Here is an 18289-nt window from a genome sequence, read left to right on the forward strand (position 1 = left end):
TTGATAGCAAGCATTCATCTTTTCTTTCTTTGCAATATGTCTAGCTCTTTTCCAACAGTTGAAGTGTTTGCTTATAGGCTTGGTAATGATTTCCTTTTCCTTTGATTCTTAATCATAGACAATTGAGCCATATGGTCAACCATAGCCTTAAGTATGGAGCTATGGATGATGATGCTAGGTCTGGTAATGGGAATACTATTGAATCTTCTCTCTTTTTGAGGGATCAATTTTCTTATCGGTTTTGTAGCTTTTATCCAAGGCCCTAGGGGGTTCACTTTTGTTATACCATGATTAGGGGTATAGTTATTGAGCGATGTTCTTCAATATGTCCCATAAACCCACAGTAGAAGTAAAACATATATAGAGTCTTTCATGCCTAAAATCAATCTAGGTGACCCTATTATTTTTTATTCCAATATACATCCATGGCATAATAGGGGGAATACTCAAGATGATTTTGACCTTAACATTGGTAGATATTTCTGGTATTTCATAAATGCTTGCTTCCATAACATCCCTAAGCTTTTCACCCAATTTATGTCCCATATGTGTAGTTTTTGTGTTGATGGGCAGGCCCCAAATCTGAACCCAAATTGGTGTTTTTGAAAATTCTAAAGATCCCAAAGAGGTAATGCCATCCCATTCTTGAAGGATGAGTCATGAATTTCTAAAATTCCAAGGGTTGCCTTTAAGAATTTGTTTGTGATCCTCGATTTTTTCCATAGAAAACTGAAAAGTCCCTGCATCAATTTCCTTGACAGATAAGTTTTGAGGGTTGCACCAAATATTTGCCAAAGTTGTTTGCATAGACCCTTTTGTGAATGGGATTCTCTGTAATAACTTTCCCCAAAAGACAGAGAGATGGTGTTCTTTAGAGTCTTGGATATCTTCCTCTTCATAGACAAAATGCTCAGAAACGTTGGGTTCACTAAAGTTGCTTATGGAGTTATATCTTAGAGGGTTTGGAATAGGAAAAGAATTGGTGTGTGTGACAAGGATCGGAGGGAGGCCAAGGTTAAGTTCAAGTGGTTCAATTCTGAGGTCAGTAGGATGTCTAAAAGTTTTTTTGTAGTTTGGTTTTGTGTTGAGGTTTTAGTTTGAGATATCAAAAACTGTGATATCTTTGACGATTTGTGCAGGTTTCTTGATGAGTAGGTCACAGATAGGATCAGAGCTAGATCGTATATGTTTAAGGGTATCATTCAATTGGAAAAACGAGGCTTAGAACTCTCAAAATCCATGGCAGAAAAAGGGAAAAACTCACATATAAAAGAAGGCAAAACACGACACCTACAAGAAGGAGCACTCCCAGAAAAAGAGGAGGAAATAAGGCACCAACAAAAAGGGATGAGCGAGAACAGCGAAAAGGGAGAGTCAAATCAGGAAAGGACACAAGAAACAACAAAAGGGAGAAGACAAAGCAGGTTCTTGAGAGAATCAAGAGCGCTCAAAGATGTTAACTTTTTTCTTTCACGCAAGCTTCAACTCTTTTTTTAATTCATTAACTCAATAAAAAATTATCTTAGATTAACCTATATTAGAGTATATTTAATTATGTTCTATGATCGACCAAATATTATAAAATGTCTTAGAGTTTCTTATTATTATTATTATTATTATTATTATTATTATTATTATTATTATTATTATTATTATTATTATTATTATTATTATTATTATTATTTAATCTCATCTATATTTATATGATATATGTAATGGAATGAAGTTGTTACTAATAACATAATTTGTTTAAAAAAGGTCATATGAACACGAAAATAAATAAAAATAAATGAGAGTGAAGTGTGAATCGCGGAAAAACAATTGACACGTGAAAGAGAAAAAAAATTGCTATAAAAGAACAAAAGTTTTAGAGTTGCACTCAATGGTACATTTTTTTATCTTTTATTTTTTATTGTTTATTTTTATGTTGTTTATTTTTATGAACAAATTTTAAAGTTTCTATGTTTATTTGAATGTTAATGAAATTATTATAATTTTAAAAAATTATTTGAAATAAGTTGTATATGTAATTTAAAATATAAATTAGTTGTTTTGATGTTTTATATTATTATTTAACTATTTAAAATAAATATACATAGACTAATAAATAAGTAAAATTGATCACTTATTTATAACATCAAATTAATAATTGAAGTAGAAAATAAGCAGAGTTGTGAAATTACAATATAAAAATCACAAATTTCATAAATAATAGAAGATAAATAAATTTATTTGTAAAGCTCAATGTCACAAATAATATTATATACCACTATATAATTCTATTGACTATTTGCATTTAGCTCACTCCTAGAGCTAAGTTTCATAGAATATTTTATGATTGTTCAAAGTTTGGACCTAAAAAAAACATAAGTTTAAATTCATTTTTGGTCCCTCTAGTTTGGATATTTTAACCCCTGATCTCTTAATTTTGATAATCTTTGGATTTTTATGTCCTTGATGATTAGGGTAATTTATTAATTAATATTTTTTACAGAATTAATTAATAATATTTTAGAAATTAATTGTTTAAAATTTTGAAAAGAATTATTGGGCCTAAACCCAATTTATAACAACATTCATTTCAATCTTATGCCAAAGATGACATTATGTAATGCATCAGTGACTTTTATAAACACTAAAATTATTTATAAAAAAATGATGTGGGGCTAGTTTTGAATGAACGCCACTATTTCCTCAGCATGAGCATTAACAATTGAGTTAAGCACACGTGGTACTGCAGAAAAATGAGTCACTTTATACTTGGCATTGGCTTCATATATTATCTTTGCTGATACATGCATTAACACGTCAAGAAAATTTGATTAGCAATAGATATCAGATTAACTAGTTGTCAAAGAAATCAAATAAACAACTCTCAACAAAGTAGATGTTAATATTAGTTAACAAAAAAACATATTATCACTAGTTAATCAACTACAACACTTTTCAATTGTTGTCCATAACATATTTTATCATATTCATATATATGTTTTTACAATTTCTCATCCTTCCCACCAAAATTATGTATTTACATTGAAGCTTGTCAACATCCTATTTGGGTTGAAGCTATGCAGGCAAAGCCAAAAGGCTTGTGCATTCACGTGTTCTTGTACATTTGTTCCATCAAACATTTGTTAGTTCACATGTTTGATGTTAAGAATGTAACATTGCATGAGAATCTTTATGAAACAATATACAATGACATATACCTCTTGGTTATGGTTTCGACAAGTAGTTTAAAATGTTCATAAGCAAAACTCTAATTAGTGGTCAAATCCATTTTCTATCTCTTCAATGCACAACTCTAAAATATAGTGAATCACAATATGTTTAATGATTGATCTTCATACATGATATCCTTTGACTGCACCACAATCTTAACTATAATATAAATATCCAAGAGTCTCATAGATCCACCTAATACTTCATGATCAACCAGTTTGTTCTGCTAATACTTGTTGAGTGACTGTCATTTAAAGCAGCTTATCATTGTTCCCTTGCAACCCTACAAGTTATTGAATGTTTAAGTCATTGAAGATGATGATAAAGAAGTCGTCTTTGTGGCTATGCAGAGAGCTTTAGGGGTTTTGTTCTACCACAACTGCAATTTTTTCTTCTCATAAAATAAAGATAACTATATAAAATGAAAATACAAGTTGTGGTCCTAGTAGTTAATATATATATATATATATATATATATATATATATATATATATATATATATATATATATATATATATATATATATATATATATATATATATATATATATATATATATATATATATATATATATATCAAATAACAATAGAAAATAAGTTATGCTCATAAGATATAATAAAAAATAAATTTTGAATTCCAAAGAGCATGCATGTGATGGGTATAACATCCTAAATCCCGTATATAATTTTAATGCATAATTTAATAAAATTGCAACCATAAAGGGTGTCACTCACATCAAATATATCATGCTCCGTAACACGGGTTATAAATTTTACATAAACATCTGTCATCGCATTCTCACCTTCACTTAGGGTATCATCGTAGCGGCATCATAATTAAAGCAATTAAAAACCATATTGCACTCATACCATTTAGTCTCAATTTTAACTTCCATAACAAATAAAGAGTTTAAATAAATCAACTCAACAGTCACATCAGTTATGATACTTCAACATAAACATGACATAAGAAGTGAAAGCAAATGTTCACAACCCGATGTTACGTGATCAGAGCAAGACCCTACTAAAGAAAACAAAAAACTATTAGAAGTCACTCCAAGAGCTATCTTCCACTTACTTCAACAATGCTACTCTTGAGTATCTACATGATGCACATGTAAAGACAACATTCAAATAGAAGGGGTGATAATTCATTTAAATAATAAACATTATATAATGAAGAATAGAGTACAACATCTACACAATCATGCATAATAATATATCACATTCTCACATCCAAATCATAATCAACATCATACACGACAACATCTCAATTATCATCAACATCATACAAAACCACATCTCAATTATCATTAACATCATATGCAACAACATCTCATCCAACAACACATCAACAACAACAAATACAAGTACAACACTTATGTAATGTACTCAACACCGACTCGACATGCATTTGGTACCAAATATGAACACTCAGGTTCATCCCACCATAGGATCAATTCCCTCCTGGAACCGGAGTACACCAAAATTGCTACCATCATCATAGGTAACGCTTCACTAATCTCCCATAATAGGAATTAGCTACTCGCACCCGATCCATCATAATGAGATCGAGGCAAAACTCATTAACATCAACATAGGTAACGCTTCACTAATTCCCCATAATAGGAATTAGCTACTCGCATTCGATCCATCACCATAGGATCGAGGGTCACTAAAACTGGACCGAAACCCATACACCAAGATGAATGACTCTAAAATAACATGCATTAACACAACAAGGTTCACCAAAAGGACCCCCACACATATCTCATCATTTGTGCATCACACATTCATCATGCAACAATCAATTCATGTTACCACTTGAATAATATCAACAAACAGCTACAACCTATCAACATCTTAACATCATCGATATAACAACATAATTATCACACCACGATATTACAATAATGCAATTATTCATCAATCAAACGTATAAATCAATATATTTATTAATATAGTAGGCATGTGAATAATATTCAAACATATCAACAATCACTACCATGTTATAGGTCTGAGTGTTATATTTCTAACACTTCAAACGACATCAAAATCGGACTTATGAAATAAAATTTATGCTCAAAATCGTCGGAATATATCAACAATTCATTAACTGACCGTATGAACAAACACTCCACCAACATAGTAGGCATAATAATAATACTCAAACAATTCACTTATTACCATCATATTATATATCTGGGAATTAGATTTCTAACGCTTCAAACCCCAACCAAAAATGATTCACGAGTTGAAAGTTATGATCAAAATCGCGCACGAAGACGTTACTAAAAAGTTGTTGTTTTTCTAAAATTTCCAACACGACTTTCATCTTCTTCAACGCCAAAAACATCCATGAAATAATTATCAAAATTGTTTTATCCCTGAAACAAAGTTATAGCCCTCTATTTCAGATATCCAACACTTCAAACAGAACTCTATTTGGACTTACGAATCAAAAGTTATGGGCAAAACGATTTCGACTGAGAAACACGAACAGAGGCTCCCGCGTTGAGCACGGTCGTGACAGACAGAATGCATAATTTTCTGCATTTTTCATCGTTTGAAGTCTTCCGGGCCTCCGATTTCGATTCCGTAAAAACCCAAATGCTCAAAAAATTACAATCCATGCAATACTCTAATTATCTTAAGTTAATTTAGAGTTTTAACACAATTAAATTATATAATCATTGTTTTAACATTATGTCTAAAACCTTCGAAATTGCAACAATGGTGGATATAAGTTCAATCATCAAAACAGAAAAAAAATACACACATATAATGCACACGAAATTCATCATACAACATTCATCATAGCATCCAAATTCAAAATTATAAATCAAAACACTCAACTCTAAGGAGGTTAAGGATTCCTCTATTCTAACCTTCTACCATACCATTTACTATTGGAACAAGTTCCTACTCTTACCTTAGATTCCTTTCTAATTGGAACCTTCTCTCTCCTCTTTTGATCACCTTGTCGCTTGCCTCTTCTTGTCCTAACACTCTTTCTCCTTTCTCCCCACTTTTCAGGTACGATGCAAATGACTTTTCTTATTCAAATTTTCCTTTTGTCTAATAATAATATTCCTCTTAATTATGTTTTTCCTCATTAGTCCCTCAACTTACTTTCGTAATTACTAGTTTACCCTCAAGTCCTTTCTAATCCCTAAATTGTCCTTCCTTCCTCTAATACTTCTATTTTATTTTATTATCTCTTAATTAAATTAATTACATTCACACAATAATTAAATAAATTCACCAAAATTCATAAATTACATAAATAAATAACAAATTTTTAAATTTGGGTGTTACAACTCTCCTTCACTTAAGAAATTTTTGTCCTCGAAAATTACCTGATAAAAATAGAGTAGGATACGACTCTCTCATCTGTTCTTCACGGTCCCAAGTCATGCTCTCACCAGTCGATCCTCCCCAAACTACATTTACCAAGGCAATCTCTTTACTCCGTAACTGCTTCACTTCTCAATCCTCTATCCGCATGGGTGATGCATCCACAGTCAGGTTATCTCTCACCTGCACATCATCCACTCGGATCACATGAGGCAAATCCAGAATGTATCTCCTTAATTGAGACACATGAAACACATCATGAAGATTAGCAAGCAGCGGCGACAAAACAATCTGATAGGTCACCTCTCTTATCCTTTGTAAAATCTGGTACGGACCAACAAAACACAGTGTGAGCTTTCGAGACTTCAAGACTCGACCAACACCAACCACCGACGTTACTCTAAAAAACATGTGATCTCTCTCCTAAAACTCAAGTGATTTCCTCCTCTTATCATGATAATTTTTCTGACGACTTTGCGATACTTTCATCTTTTTTCTTGGATCACCTCGATCTTTTCAGTCGTCTGGTGAGTAATCTCAGGTCCAAGAACAACACTCTCTTCTGACTCATACCAACACAAAGGAGTCATACACCTCATACCATACAATCAATCGTATGATGTCATTCCAATACTAGAATGATAATTATTGTTGTAGGTAAACTCAATCAATCGTACGGTGTCATTCCATACACCTCCTTGTTCTAGCACACAAGCCCTCAGTAAATCTTCCAACGACTAGATGATCCTCTCTATTTGACCATCCGTCTGCGGATCATAAGTAGAACTCAACCTCAACTTAGTACCCAAAGTTATCTGCAAACTCTCCCAGAACCTCGATGTGAATCTCGAATCTCTATTAGACACAATACTTGAAGGAATGCCATGCAATTTCACAATCTCATGAATATACAATTTGACAAGATTCTACAAAGAATAATTTATCCTCATCGGTATAAAATGAGCCGATCTGGTCAATCAATCAACAATCACCCAAATTGAATCATATCCCTTCGAAGTCTTTGACAGACCTGTCAAAAAATTCATGGAAATGCTATCCCATTTGCACTCTAGAATATTCGACGGTTGCATCAGACCCAATAGGTTCTGTTGTTCAATTTTTGACTTCTGACATGTCAAACAAGGATACACAAACTCAACTACTTCCTTCTTCATTCCTGGCCATCAAAACAATTTCTTCAAGTCTTGATACATTTTTGTGAACCGGGATGAATACTTAACCCACTTATGTGACCCTCATCAAGAATTCTCTTCTTAATTTCTAGAACATCTGGAACACACACCCTATCTCTGAACCTCATCGCACCATTCGCATCGACTCGGAAATCACCTCTATTATCTTGGTTGATTAACATGAGACGATCTATCAAACTCAAATCAGATCTCTGACCCTCTCTGATCTCTTCAAGGATACCACTCGTCAACTTCAACATATCCAACTTCACATTGTTAGGAGTTTCTTCTTACATTAAACTCAACATACTCCCTCTGACTCATAATGAGTGACTGAGTTGACCATTTCACACAGACTTCTGTTTAGTTTGAATATTCCAATGCATATATTTCCGATACTTAAACTAAGTTGTTTGAACATTCCGATGCATAGATTTCCAATACTTAAACTAAGTTGGATGGAAAAGAAAAGAAAATATGCATAGATTTCCAATACTTAAACTAAGTTGGATGGAAAAGAAAAGAAAATATGCATAGTTTGAATGAAAGTGTGATTGGAATTTGTATGGTGAAAAAAATTAACAAACTTTTGTTCAATTTGTTACTGATACAATATTTCCAATACTTCAACTAAGTTGGATGGAAAAGAAAAGAAAATATGCATAGTTTCAATGAAAGTGTGATTGGAATTTGTATGGTCAAAAAAATTAACAAACTTCTTTTCAGTTTGTTACTGATAGATGGATTTTAATATTTATAATATTGTCAAATTAATAAATTATTATTATTATAAATCAATTACAATTTACCATACTTTATAATGTGTGCTAAGATAGATGTTAAAATTTATAATTTATATATGAAAAAACTATTTTTCATTAATTTAATTAGTTAATTTTTTTTCTCTATTTTTTAAATAAAATAAAAATAATTATAATATTATAAAAACTATATACGAAATACATATTTGTGGTTAAAGAATGAAATTAATATCTTTATTTCATATTATCAACATACAAATAAAACAAAAACTTATAATATATCAATTATTAGGGGTATTTTTGACAAAAGAATTATCAATAATATTTTGAATTTTGGAATGATACTTAAAAAGAAATAATTTTTTTTCTATTAAATAACACTTAAAAAGGAATAGAGGGAATAATACAGTGGAAAAAATGAGTTATTTTTAACACTTTAAATTTTTAACACTCTTTTATTTAAAAATGAGTTATTAAAAAAATAGTTTAAGTATACAATTCATACACTAAAAAAATGAAATACTATTGTTTTTTTATAATATTAAAAATAAATTTTTATTTTTATTAAATTTTTAATTTTTATTTACAGGGAACAAAATCATTATTTTGATCTTAAATAATTTTAAAATATTCTTCGTTGATTGTTGTAGAAGTTAAAGAAAATTAAAGCTCCCATGTATAATTTTTTTTGTATCTTAAATATTTGATTAATAAATAAAAATAAAAGAAAATTAAAATAGATACATCTTTCTTTGTTGTTTTTTATCTATTAAATTAATGTATATAATTAGACATGAGAGAAGGGAGAAAAAAATTGAAGGGATCCAAATCCGTTAATTTTCATGGTACACAATGGTTGAGTCTCTTTCGGAATTTATAATGTTAAAATGGCGGGAAAAAATGTAAAAGCTTCGTAATCAAATACATCACCTAATAAAAAATAAAGTAGAGGAATGTCACCGGGATTTCGTTTTTGTTGTGGCACTGAAATCAAATGGAGCCACGAGATACAATTCAAGGCATTTTACAACATTGTTAGTGTTACATTTCCTCCTTGTATAATAATGAATCAATATTTCAAAATTAGTCAATATTCTGTTTCTCTCCAACTTTTTAACATGAAAACTGCAGAAATTTGAGATGCCTAAGCTAAACAGTCACTCAATCAATTGTTCGGATTCCTTTAGGAACTGTACATTTCAAATACACTAAAAATACACCAAACCTTAAGTCCGGTAACCATCATACCCAACTTCGCTTAGAAGAACGCTCCCCATGCTCACTCCGACTTCCTGAAAATCTATATAAAGATAACTTGCTTCGGATCGTTCTTAAGGGACCTGATCTATTCCCATGCCTAATTGGTAGAGATATCTCATCTCCATTAAAGCTTGAAGTTGAAAACGGTCTGTTTTCCATATCTTCCAGTGGACCAGAACTGTATTCCATTGTGATGAAGGAAGATGCTTGTCCATAAGTTAGTCGAGGTGTTAATCCTCCACCATTCCACCAACTGCTATCAGAAGGGGCAAGCTCACCTCTAAAATCAGATTCCTGAGCAGATGAGTCCTTCTGACTACAATAATCTCCACAAGTCTCATCTGTGTCATTGTATATCAGTTTAAGAGCCTGCACAACTTCACCCATAAAAGGTCTCTGTGTGACCTCGGAGTGAACACACATTGACGCAATAGCTGCTACCTTTGCCATGTCATCAAAGTTGTAACTTCCAGCCAAAGATGGATCCACTAGCTGTTCTAAACCCTCTCTACTGGTCAACAGTGCCCGCGCCCATGTTACAAGATTCTCCTGTCCCTGAGGTTGAGACATATCCACTGGTTTTCTGCCAGTGAGAAGTTCAAGAAGCACAACGCCATAACTATAAACATCACTTTTAACTAGTAAATGGCCTGTCATTGCATATTCTGGGGCAACGTACCTGTAAAAGGAATAGATAGAAATGCATCAAGTTAAGGCTTGGAATTTGCATTGCACAAATTACACCTCGCAATCATAGAGCAGAATGCATTTATAAAGATAAATTCTTCACATGAGAGAAGAGACCATTTGAATAAAACTGATGGTTAATGGGCAATGTGTAAAAAAATGTATTAACCTATTACAATCTTTCATAGGTTAATCAAAGTAAAATATGCAAGTTACCTAGATGCCAAGAGTTGGATACATTCCAAAACTTTACTGTATTGAACAACTTATATATGCTGCAGACAAAGTCTATTTACACTTACCCAAAAGTCCCCATCACTCGTGTAGAAATATGATTACTTCCTTCAGTTGCTTCTCGTGCCAAACCGAAATCAGAAACTTTAGGGGTAAAGTCGTCTTCTAATAGCACATTGCTAGCTTTGAAGTCCCGATGAATTACACGGGGATTGGAATCCTCGTGAAGATAAGCCAATCCTCTCGCAGCTCCAAGGGCAATTTTCATCCGTGCTTCCCAATCCAGAGGTCCCCTATTCTTGTCATCACCTGTAGGATAAATGATGACCATTTAAATAATTTAATTTTGCAGATAGCAAAGACATAAAGTGACGGAGGCTCCCCAGCTGGTGAAAATACATTACCATGCAAATGGGACTCAACGCTGCCATTAGGAACTAGCTCATACACCAGGCAACGCCTGCGCCCTTCAATGCAAATACCAATAAGTTTCACTAGATTGCGATGATGCAAACGGCTTAACATTTCAACTTCTGCAATAAATTCACGGTCTCCATTTTGATTATCCTTTGTAAGGAGCTTTACTGCAACCTCAGCCCCATCTTCTAATGTCCCACTATATACACGTCCAAATCCTCCTTCCCCTAATACTCTCTTTGAGTTAAACTTATGTGTTGCTTTCTCAATCTCAGACAGTGAAAATGTTTTAACAGAGAGAATGGAAGTAGGCATTGTAGACATGAGGGACACTGATGTCGAGCTCGCAATACTGCTTGACAGCACAGACCCCAAGCCTGCATTATAAGTATCAATCATTTACATTTACTTCCAACTGTTATATAATTGACTTTATACGGATAACCAAGAAAGATTACACATGAAAATAACTGAAAACTAATTGAAGTGTGGCACAAAAGCAACATCAACAAGTAGTAACAGTATGTAAAACTTCAAAGCCAAACAGATCAACACGATGCAAATTCATAATTTACAAACATCACTTTCCCGCGAAACAGAGCTTAATTAGACAAAAACAGCATAGTAGACTGAAAGAAACTACACTCAGAGACACAACCAAACTAAGGAATAATATTGGGCCATTAGCCCAGGATAATGTACGATAAATAATTAGCAATCAGACTGCCATAAACAAATTATCCGGAAAGCTTAAGCTTGTTGCAGGTGAAAATCACATGTTTTTATATCTAACATACCCTCACACTAAACCTCTCTTTGGGCTTGAAGCATGGACAATTACATGTTTAACCCAACCTTCTGCATGAATGGTTTTTTACATCCAGCACAAACAAAATTTAAGACCAATTTAAACACCATAATACTTGGTTGTTAAATGTCAAAAAGAGGTTCAAAACAATACCAGATCTCTTGTTCAGGGAAGATGTAAATGCTGGGCCAACTGCACTTGATGGTCTCCTAGTCTTCCTCCATTTCAGAGTAACAGAAAATGCTCCAACCAAAACCAGCAAGAGAACAAACGAAGACAAAGCAATGATGATTATAGTTCTAAGATTTGTTTTCTGGTTCTTGCTAGCAAAATTGGCGCTGACTGGCAAACTACCATCAGCATTTTCACTAGGACCGCTCCCGATTGAAGTTCCATATGGTGGTGAAGATGGAATTCCTGATACGAACAGCTTCAGTCTCAAACAGTAACATAGTATCGGTAAAGTAAGATGTTATTAGGAGAAAACAACTACCTGGATATGTAATGTACACGACAGCATAATCACCAAAAAGACTCTTATTTAGAGGAACTTTTTTATGCCATAACCTCTCATATGTCAGGGCTGCAGTTGTATTGTCAAATTTCTCTCCCAATGGAACCAAGTTTATATCAACAATAGTTCTTCCCTGATTTTGACCGTCAGCAGTTGCACCCATTATCTTCACCTGACTCTGTTCTAAATATGTGCCTAGTGCAACTTCATACTCTAACTCATTCATTACTGGAAAAACAGCATAAGGAGCTACATCCAGTGTAAGTTTGACTTTCATAGGAAATACACAACCACAAGGTGAACCAAAGGGAGTTGATGTGAGAGGATCCGTACATATTTGATCGCAAGCTGCAGCATTACATTATAATTATGTATATGGTATGAGATATTGACAAGGAACGCCAAAAACAAGTGTTGATTTCACAAATCCAATCAATAAGTTAAAGGCCTCATTCTGAGAAATCATTAATTTGATCAGTGCATGTAAACAAAAATATTTAGTGCAACTGTATTATTTAAACAAACTCACCTTATCTTAACTTTGAAAAGTAGGAAATAATTTAAAGATAGTATGGGCTGCGAAAGATACAAATTTAGTTTAAAATTATTCATACCATGAATTAGAGACAAAAAATCATTATTAGAGGCAAATTTAGTCAATAAATAAACATTGGTGATCAAGGAAGGAAATTGATTACATTAAGAATTTTTCTTCCAAATATTTATGTTTTTGACATTATTTCTATTTATATCATTGTAACATGGTTAACAGTGATCAATACAACACACTAATATACTAAGAAAGAAGCAGGATCATAATTTCGGAATACTACTTTACAAAGCAGTCATGGTCATGACTCCATTTCCAATCTTACAACAAAATAGAGATTTAGAGAAACATGGTTTTCTTTAAAGAATGTAACTAGAATATGAAAAGAGCAATAACTGTTGAGATATTAACCCCCTACCTCAAGAAAAAGTATGATGGAATGATCGATATCTAAATTCCAAAAACAAAAATTACCTTGCTCTTTGGAAGGTGGTGGAGCCCCTACGTAAGGTCTCATGCTATGATGGCGCTGGTGACGATGATGATGTTTGTGTTTTGGAGTTGCACTAGGACCTATAAGAGAAGATTAGTTGTTAGACTCGAAGCTAATATTAACTTTTCAACCAGCTATTGAAACGTATAAACACTATACCTTGGTAAGATGGAGATGACACAGGTGGATAAGACGGTGCATAAGATGGCTTAACTAACCACAATTTAGTTTGTTCCAATGAAGCAAATGGCACACTCAGAGAAAATGACTCCACTGCACATAAAAAGCCTACATGTCATACATAATGGCGCAGTATATGTAGGGAAGACCTCAAAGGAATCATTCTAAATAAAATACCATACCATAACTTTTCCCAATAACAACAAAGACTGATCTAAAGTTTGGAACAATTTTTCATGAAAGCAATCAGTTAGTGGATTTTACGGCTAAATACGAATGAGATGCTCAACTTAGTATAGCGAGTCATTAGGCAGTCTATTGTTTAGGAACTTGTCCATGTTTGGCTGGTTCTAGATTCACTATGCTTTAGTTTTCTTTCCTTATAATTTGTATCATCAAAAAAGTAAATGAGAATATTATCCAATATGGACAGGAGCCCAAGAGCAAATAATTATTACACTGAACTCGATAAAGCCCGTCAACAAATAGAAGGGTTTTCCACTACCATCAAGCTGTCAACCCAAAACAACCAATATCCAAATAAATAAGCTGGTCGGTTACTAGTAAAAAATTATTTCCACAGTTATTTTTTGGTTGAAGTTTACTACAACAACTGAGTACATACTAACCAGTTTAATCTCAAATTAGCAAATTGGTGGAATCCAATGATTTAGTAGATTTTCATGTATATTCTTTAAGAGGCAAGTAAAATATGTTCCTAAATCAGTCAATGCTCTTCTTAGTAGCTGAAGCCGACAATATAGAAGAGTTATGGCATGTGAGTAGACGAATCAAATTGACATTGTTCTGATTTAATTGAATGGAATCACTAGATAAGAAAAAACTACATCAATTGAACTCTAAAGACAATCTATTGAAAATACAATAAAATTAGAGAACCAGCTAAGTGAAATTCCGAATACAAGCAATGTTGAAGTAACAAGATCAGAAAACCAGGTATGTGAAATTCCTCCATAATTCTACATTTACTTGAATAAACATCCATACCTTGGGAAGAGAAAAGCAAGTTAAGTAGAGCAAAGAGGAAGATAACCGACGGCAGCATTCTCTGTCGCCGACACAAAATCCGACGAAAAGCATGATCAAACGGAAGCAGCTTGGAGCTCAATGACGTGACCGGAGCAAGTGAAAGAAAGCATAGCTGAGAAGCGCTAAGAAGAAAACCCTAGGAGAGAGAAAACGAAAAAGGAAATGAAGGAAGATTCGTTTGTGGATCCATGAAATGCGGTAGAAGATCTAGAAAAAGAAAGGTGTATATGGATATGAAGAAAGTTAGAGAGAGAAAGGATATTGATGAGAGAGAGAGAGTGATGTTGTTGAGAGAGGAAGAGTGAGTGTGAGGAAGAGAGAAAAAAGGGAAGAAAGTTTAGTTGAGAGAATTTAATGCTGGTGGAGTGTTGTTGACAGTGATGATGAATTCAAGTCATGACGATGCATTCTGTTTTTTTTTTTTTTGTGGTGCGTTGAATCATGATCGCTGTTCGCCACTAACACTGTCTACTACTACTCTATGTCTAGTGTAAGAGCGTGAGGTAAACGGGTTTTCAAAACGACTTTGTATCGGAGTCGTTTCTTTACTTTAAAACTTAAAACGCGCCTTTGTGGTGGGGCCTAACAGGGGTCATAATCTGTCGGATAAATAAAAAGATTTCTTGTTTTATTACTATCATAGTATAGATAAAATTTAATACGTTTTTTAATATAAAAAGTTTTATCATAATCTTAAAGTAATAAATTTAAATTATATATATATTAGATGATATTAGTAACCATTAGCATTAATTTGATATTAAAAGTTTTTTAACGCAATAAATTAAAATTTGACATATATTTGACAATAGTATAGAAGTATAAAAGTAGGTTGTGTTTGACATGTTGATATAAGTAGTGTGCGATAATTTCTATTGTGACTAAAAGTTCGAGGAATCATTTTGTTTTAATAATATAATGGACCACAACGACTCTTATTTGAAAGTTTAAATCAATCAACAGTTAAATAATTGAAGTCTTGAATATTCTCATATTCTCTCAAAGCTATGGGCAATATTTGAATATAACAATACTCTTTTTTGAGAATCAACTTTAAGAAAGAAAAAAAAAAGTCACGAGTAATTTTTTTTTTTCAGAGAAGAAGATTTACACTATCCAAGAAGAAAGAGAGAAACTACTCAAACATCAAGTAATTTTATTGTATATATTTTATATTGAAAGATTCTTTTTTGTTTAACTTTGGTATTTGACCTAAAGATCGACTAATTCAATGGGATCAATCTCTCTGTCGGCTAATGGGGGCACACTTAAAGCTAGAACAAAACTCTATATGGAATGAACCAACACAAGGATTATTAACACTTAGCGAAATTCGAAACTTAAACGTTAAGATGATCACACTCTTAACTCTTAGGCTAACCCTTAGGGATTTTCTATTGAGTGAAATAAACAATTATTTTTTAGTTGATTGTATTTTCTCAAATGGTTAAGTTGTATCATATTATTTGAGAAGGCAGAGAGATTAAGTTGTAATTGTTTTTTTTTTTTGTTGAAAAATTTAAAGCATAATTCAATTAGATTAAAAGATACCTTAATGAAATTGCAATTAGTTTTATTATGGTAAAAATCTATCGAGTATGAGGGGATGGGACGTATCTTCAAGTTATGGATGAACTAAGATAAATTTATGTGTTTATCTCTCTTCCTTTATCTTTTTACATTGAACATTTTTGTTTGAGTTGGTTTTTATCTTAAACATTTTGAAAAAGTTTTTAAACTCGCACGTAATTCAACCTATCCCCCATCTTATTGTGTTTTTCTCATCTTCAGTTGACACTAGAACTCCGACCTCTTATTTGAGCACTTAACCATGTAATAGTGTCATACCCCAAAATTTGCCCGTTGATATTACAAAGCATTTCCCAAGACCCTCTGACTTGCTCTGCAAGGCACTGATAGCAAATGGACAAAAACCCAGCTCACAACAGGCCCAATCCAAAGGCGGCCCAAAATAGCTTGCTCGCTAGGCGAGCAGTCCCTTCGCCTAGCGAACATTTCATCATGACACTCGCCCAGCGAAGCATCAGATCCAGGAAAAAGCCCAGAACTAGCTTGCTCGCTAGGCGAGCAATTCCTTCGCCTAGCGAAGCTTGCGAAAATCTGAAGTTTTGGACCTCATTTTAAGCCCATTAGGTCACCACCACTACTACTATAAATACCAGCTCCTCAGCCACGAAAAGGACACACAGACCCAGAGGGAGAAACACAGAAACCCTGCTGATCCAGAGAATTCGGAAGACGGAAACCCTGAAGGCCGCTCACCCGCTCCGAAGCTACCGCCGCCCAATTCAGTCCGGCTCGCCAATTCAAGGTTGCAATTCGATTGCAAACAGGTTTGCATCACTATTATCACTTTATGTTCTTATTTTGCATGTGGTACCACTTTAGGTTCTTAATCTGCATGTGATATCGCTTTGTGTTCTCATTTGGCATGTGGTACCGCTTCATGCTCTTAACTTGTGGATGATATTATAATTGAATTCATAAACATATTTGAAGTCTTGCATGTGAATTTAAGTGTGCCTGAATATTGTGAATGTTGAACCATATAATTATGTGTTGGATGCCATAAGCCATGCCGCAGGTTGAAGTCATACTGTTCTCAAATTCCGAACCCGTGGCCGCTCGCTAGCTCATCGCTAGGCGAGCCTGCAGCGAGCCTTCGCTGGAGCCTTCGTTAGGCGAAGCAGAGGCGAACGGGACAGTGGCTGTTTTGTCTCTTTGTTGTCCATTTTATGTTCATCTAATCATGATTCTGCACTATTTGGCTTAAATTCCTGACTGTTGTACTTATTTTATGGGGCAATTTCCAATTGTATTTTGCCTCAATGCTCTAATCCGTGTGTTGCACAGTGTAAAGGCTAGCATACTTCCCAAGAAATAGCCGGCTAGGCATGCCGCTTTAGGTGTGGACATTCTTGAGGAGATGGCTTTTGGATGACCTAAGTTTAATATGGAGATTCATCTTGAATCACCAAGCTTGATTTTTAATGTATTGATTTCATTGATTTCCTGTGGACCTAATTACCTAACTGATTACGGCTATTTAATTAATTGTTAAAATCCGGACTTTAAATAAATAATATCGGACCTCTCTTTATTACTCCACGATTACGTAATACGGTCATGTCCCGCGAACATGGGGATATCCTTAGCAAAGACCCTTCGGTTAAATCATCATAGTCCCTCGGACGTTGCCTTCGAAAATACGATTTTGTCCCTCAATGACCCTTCGGTGTAGCCTACAGTTAAATGATGATAGTCCCTTCGAACGCTAAGGTATCCTCACAACTGTTGCCTTCAATGACCTATCGATGACCCTACAATGACCCTTTAACATCCAAAGGATAAAACTACTTACTTCTCAATAGTAAGGACAGTTTTACCCTCATAAGGATAGGAAATGCCTGGAAAGACCGCGGACAGGTATAACCTTAATTGCTCATTCGTAACCTAAAAAAATACTTTTCACACCTCACACCTTTCAAACATCTTTTGGAAAATCACCACTTAGCATACATCCGTACTAGGATCATTGCCGAG

At 33.7% G+C, this 18289-nt stretch overlaps 1 protein-coding gene across 1 annotated transcript; it reads right to left on the reverse strand.

The window, feature by feature from the left end:
• Positions 1–9478: 9478 nt before the first annotated feature.
• Positions 9479–15209, reverse strand: LOC127125960 (receptor-like serine/threonine-protein kinase ALE2). Its single transcript, XM_051054818.1, has 8 exons — positions 14684–15209; positions 13655–13768; positions 13477–13575; positions 12432–12800; positions 12092–12355; positions 11118–11507; positions 10782–11022; positions 9479–10471 (listed from the first exon to the last, which is right to left on the reverse strand). The coding sequence occupies exons 1-8, from the start codon at positions 14739–14741 to the stop codon at positions 9775–9777; spliced, it is 2232 nt and encodes a 743-aa protein (XP_050910775.1). The 5' UTR covers positions 14742–15209; the 3' UTR covers positions 9479–9774.
• Positions 15210–18289: the final 3080 nt, after the last annotated feature.

This window comes from Lathyrus oleraceus, chromosome 3, assembly GCF_024323335.1.
Source record: "Lathyrus oleraceus cultivar Zhongwan6 chromosome 3, CAAS_Psat_ZW6_1.0, whole genome shotgun sequence".
Lineage (NCBI taxonomy): Eukaryota > Viridiplantae > Streptophyta > Magnoliopsida > Fabales > Fabaceae > Lathyrus > Lathyrus oleraceus.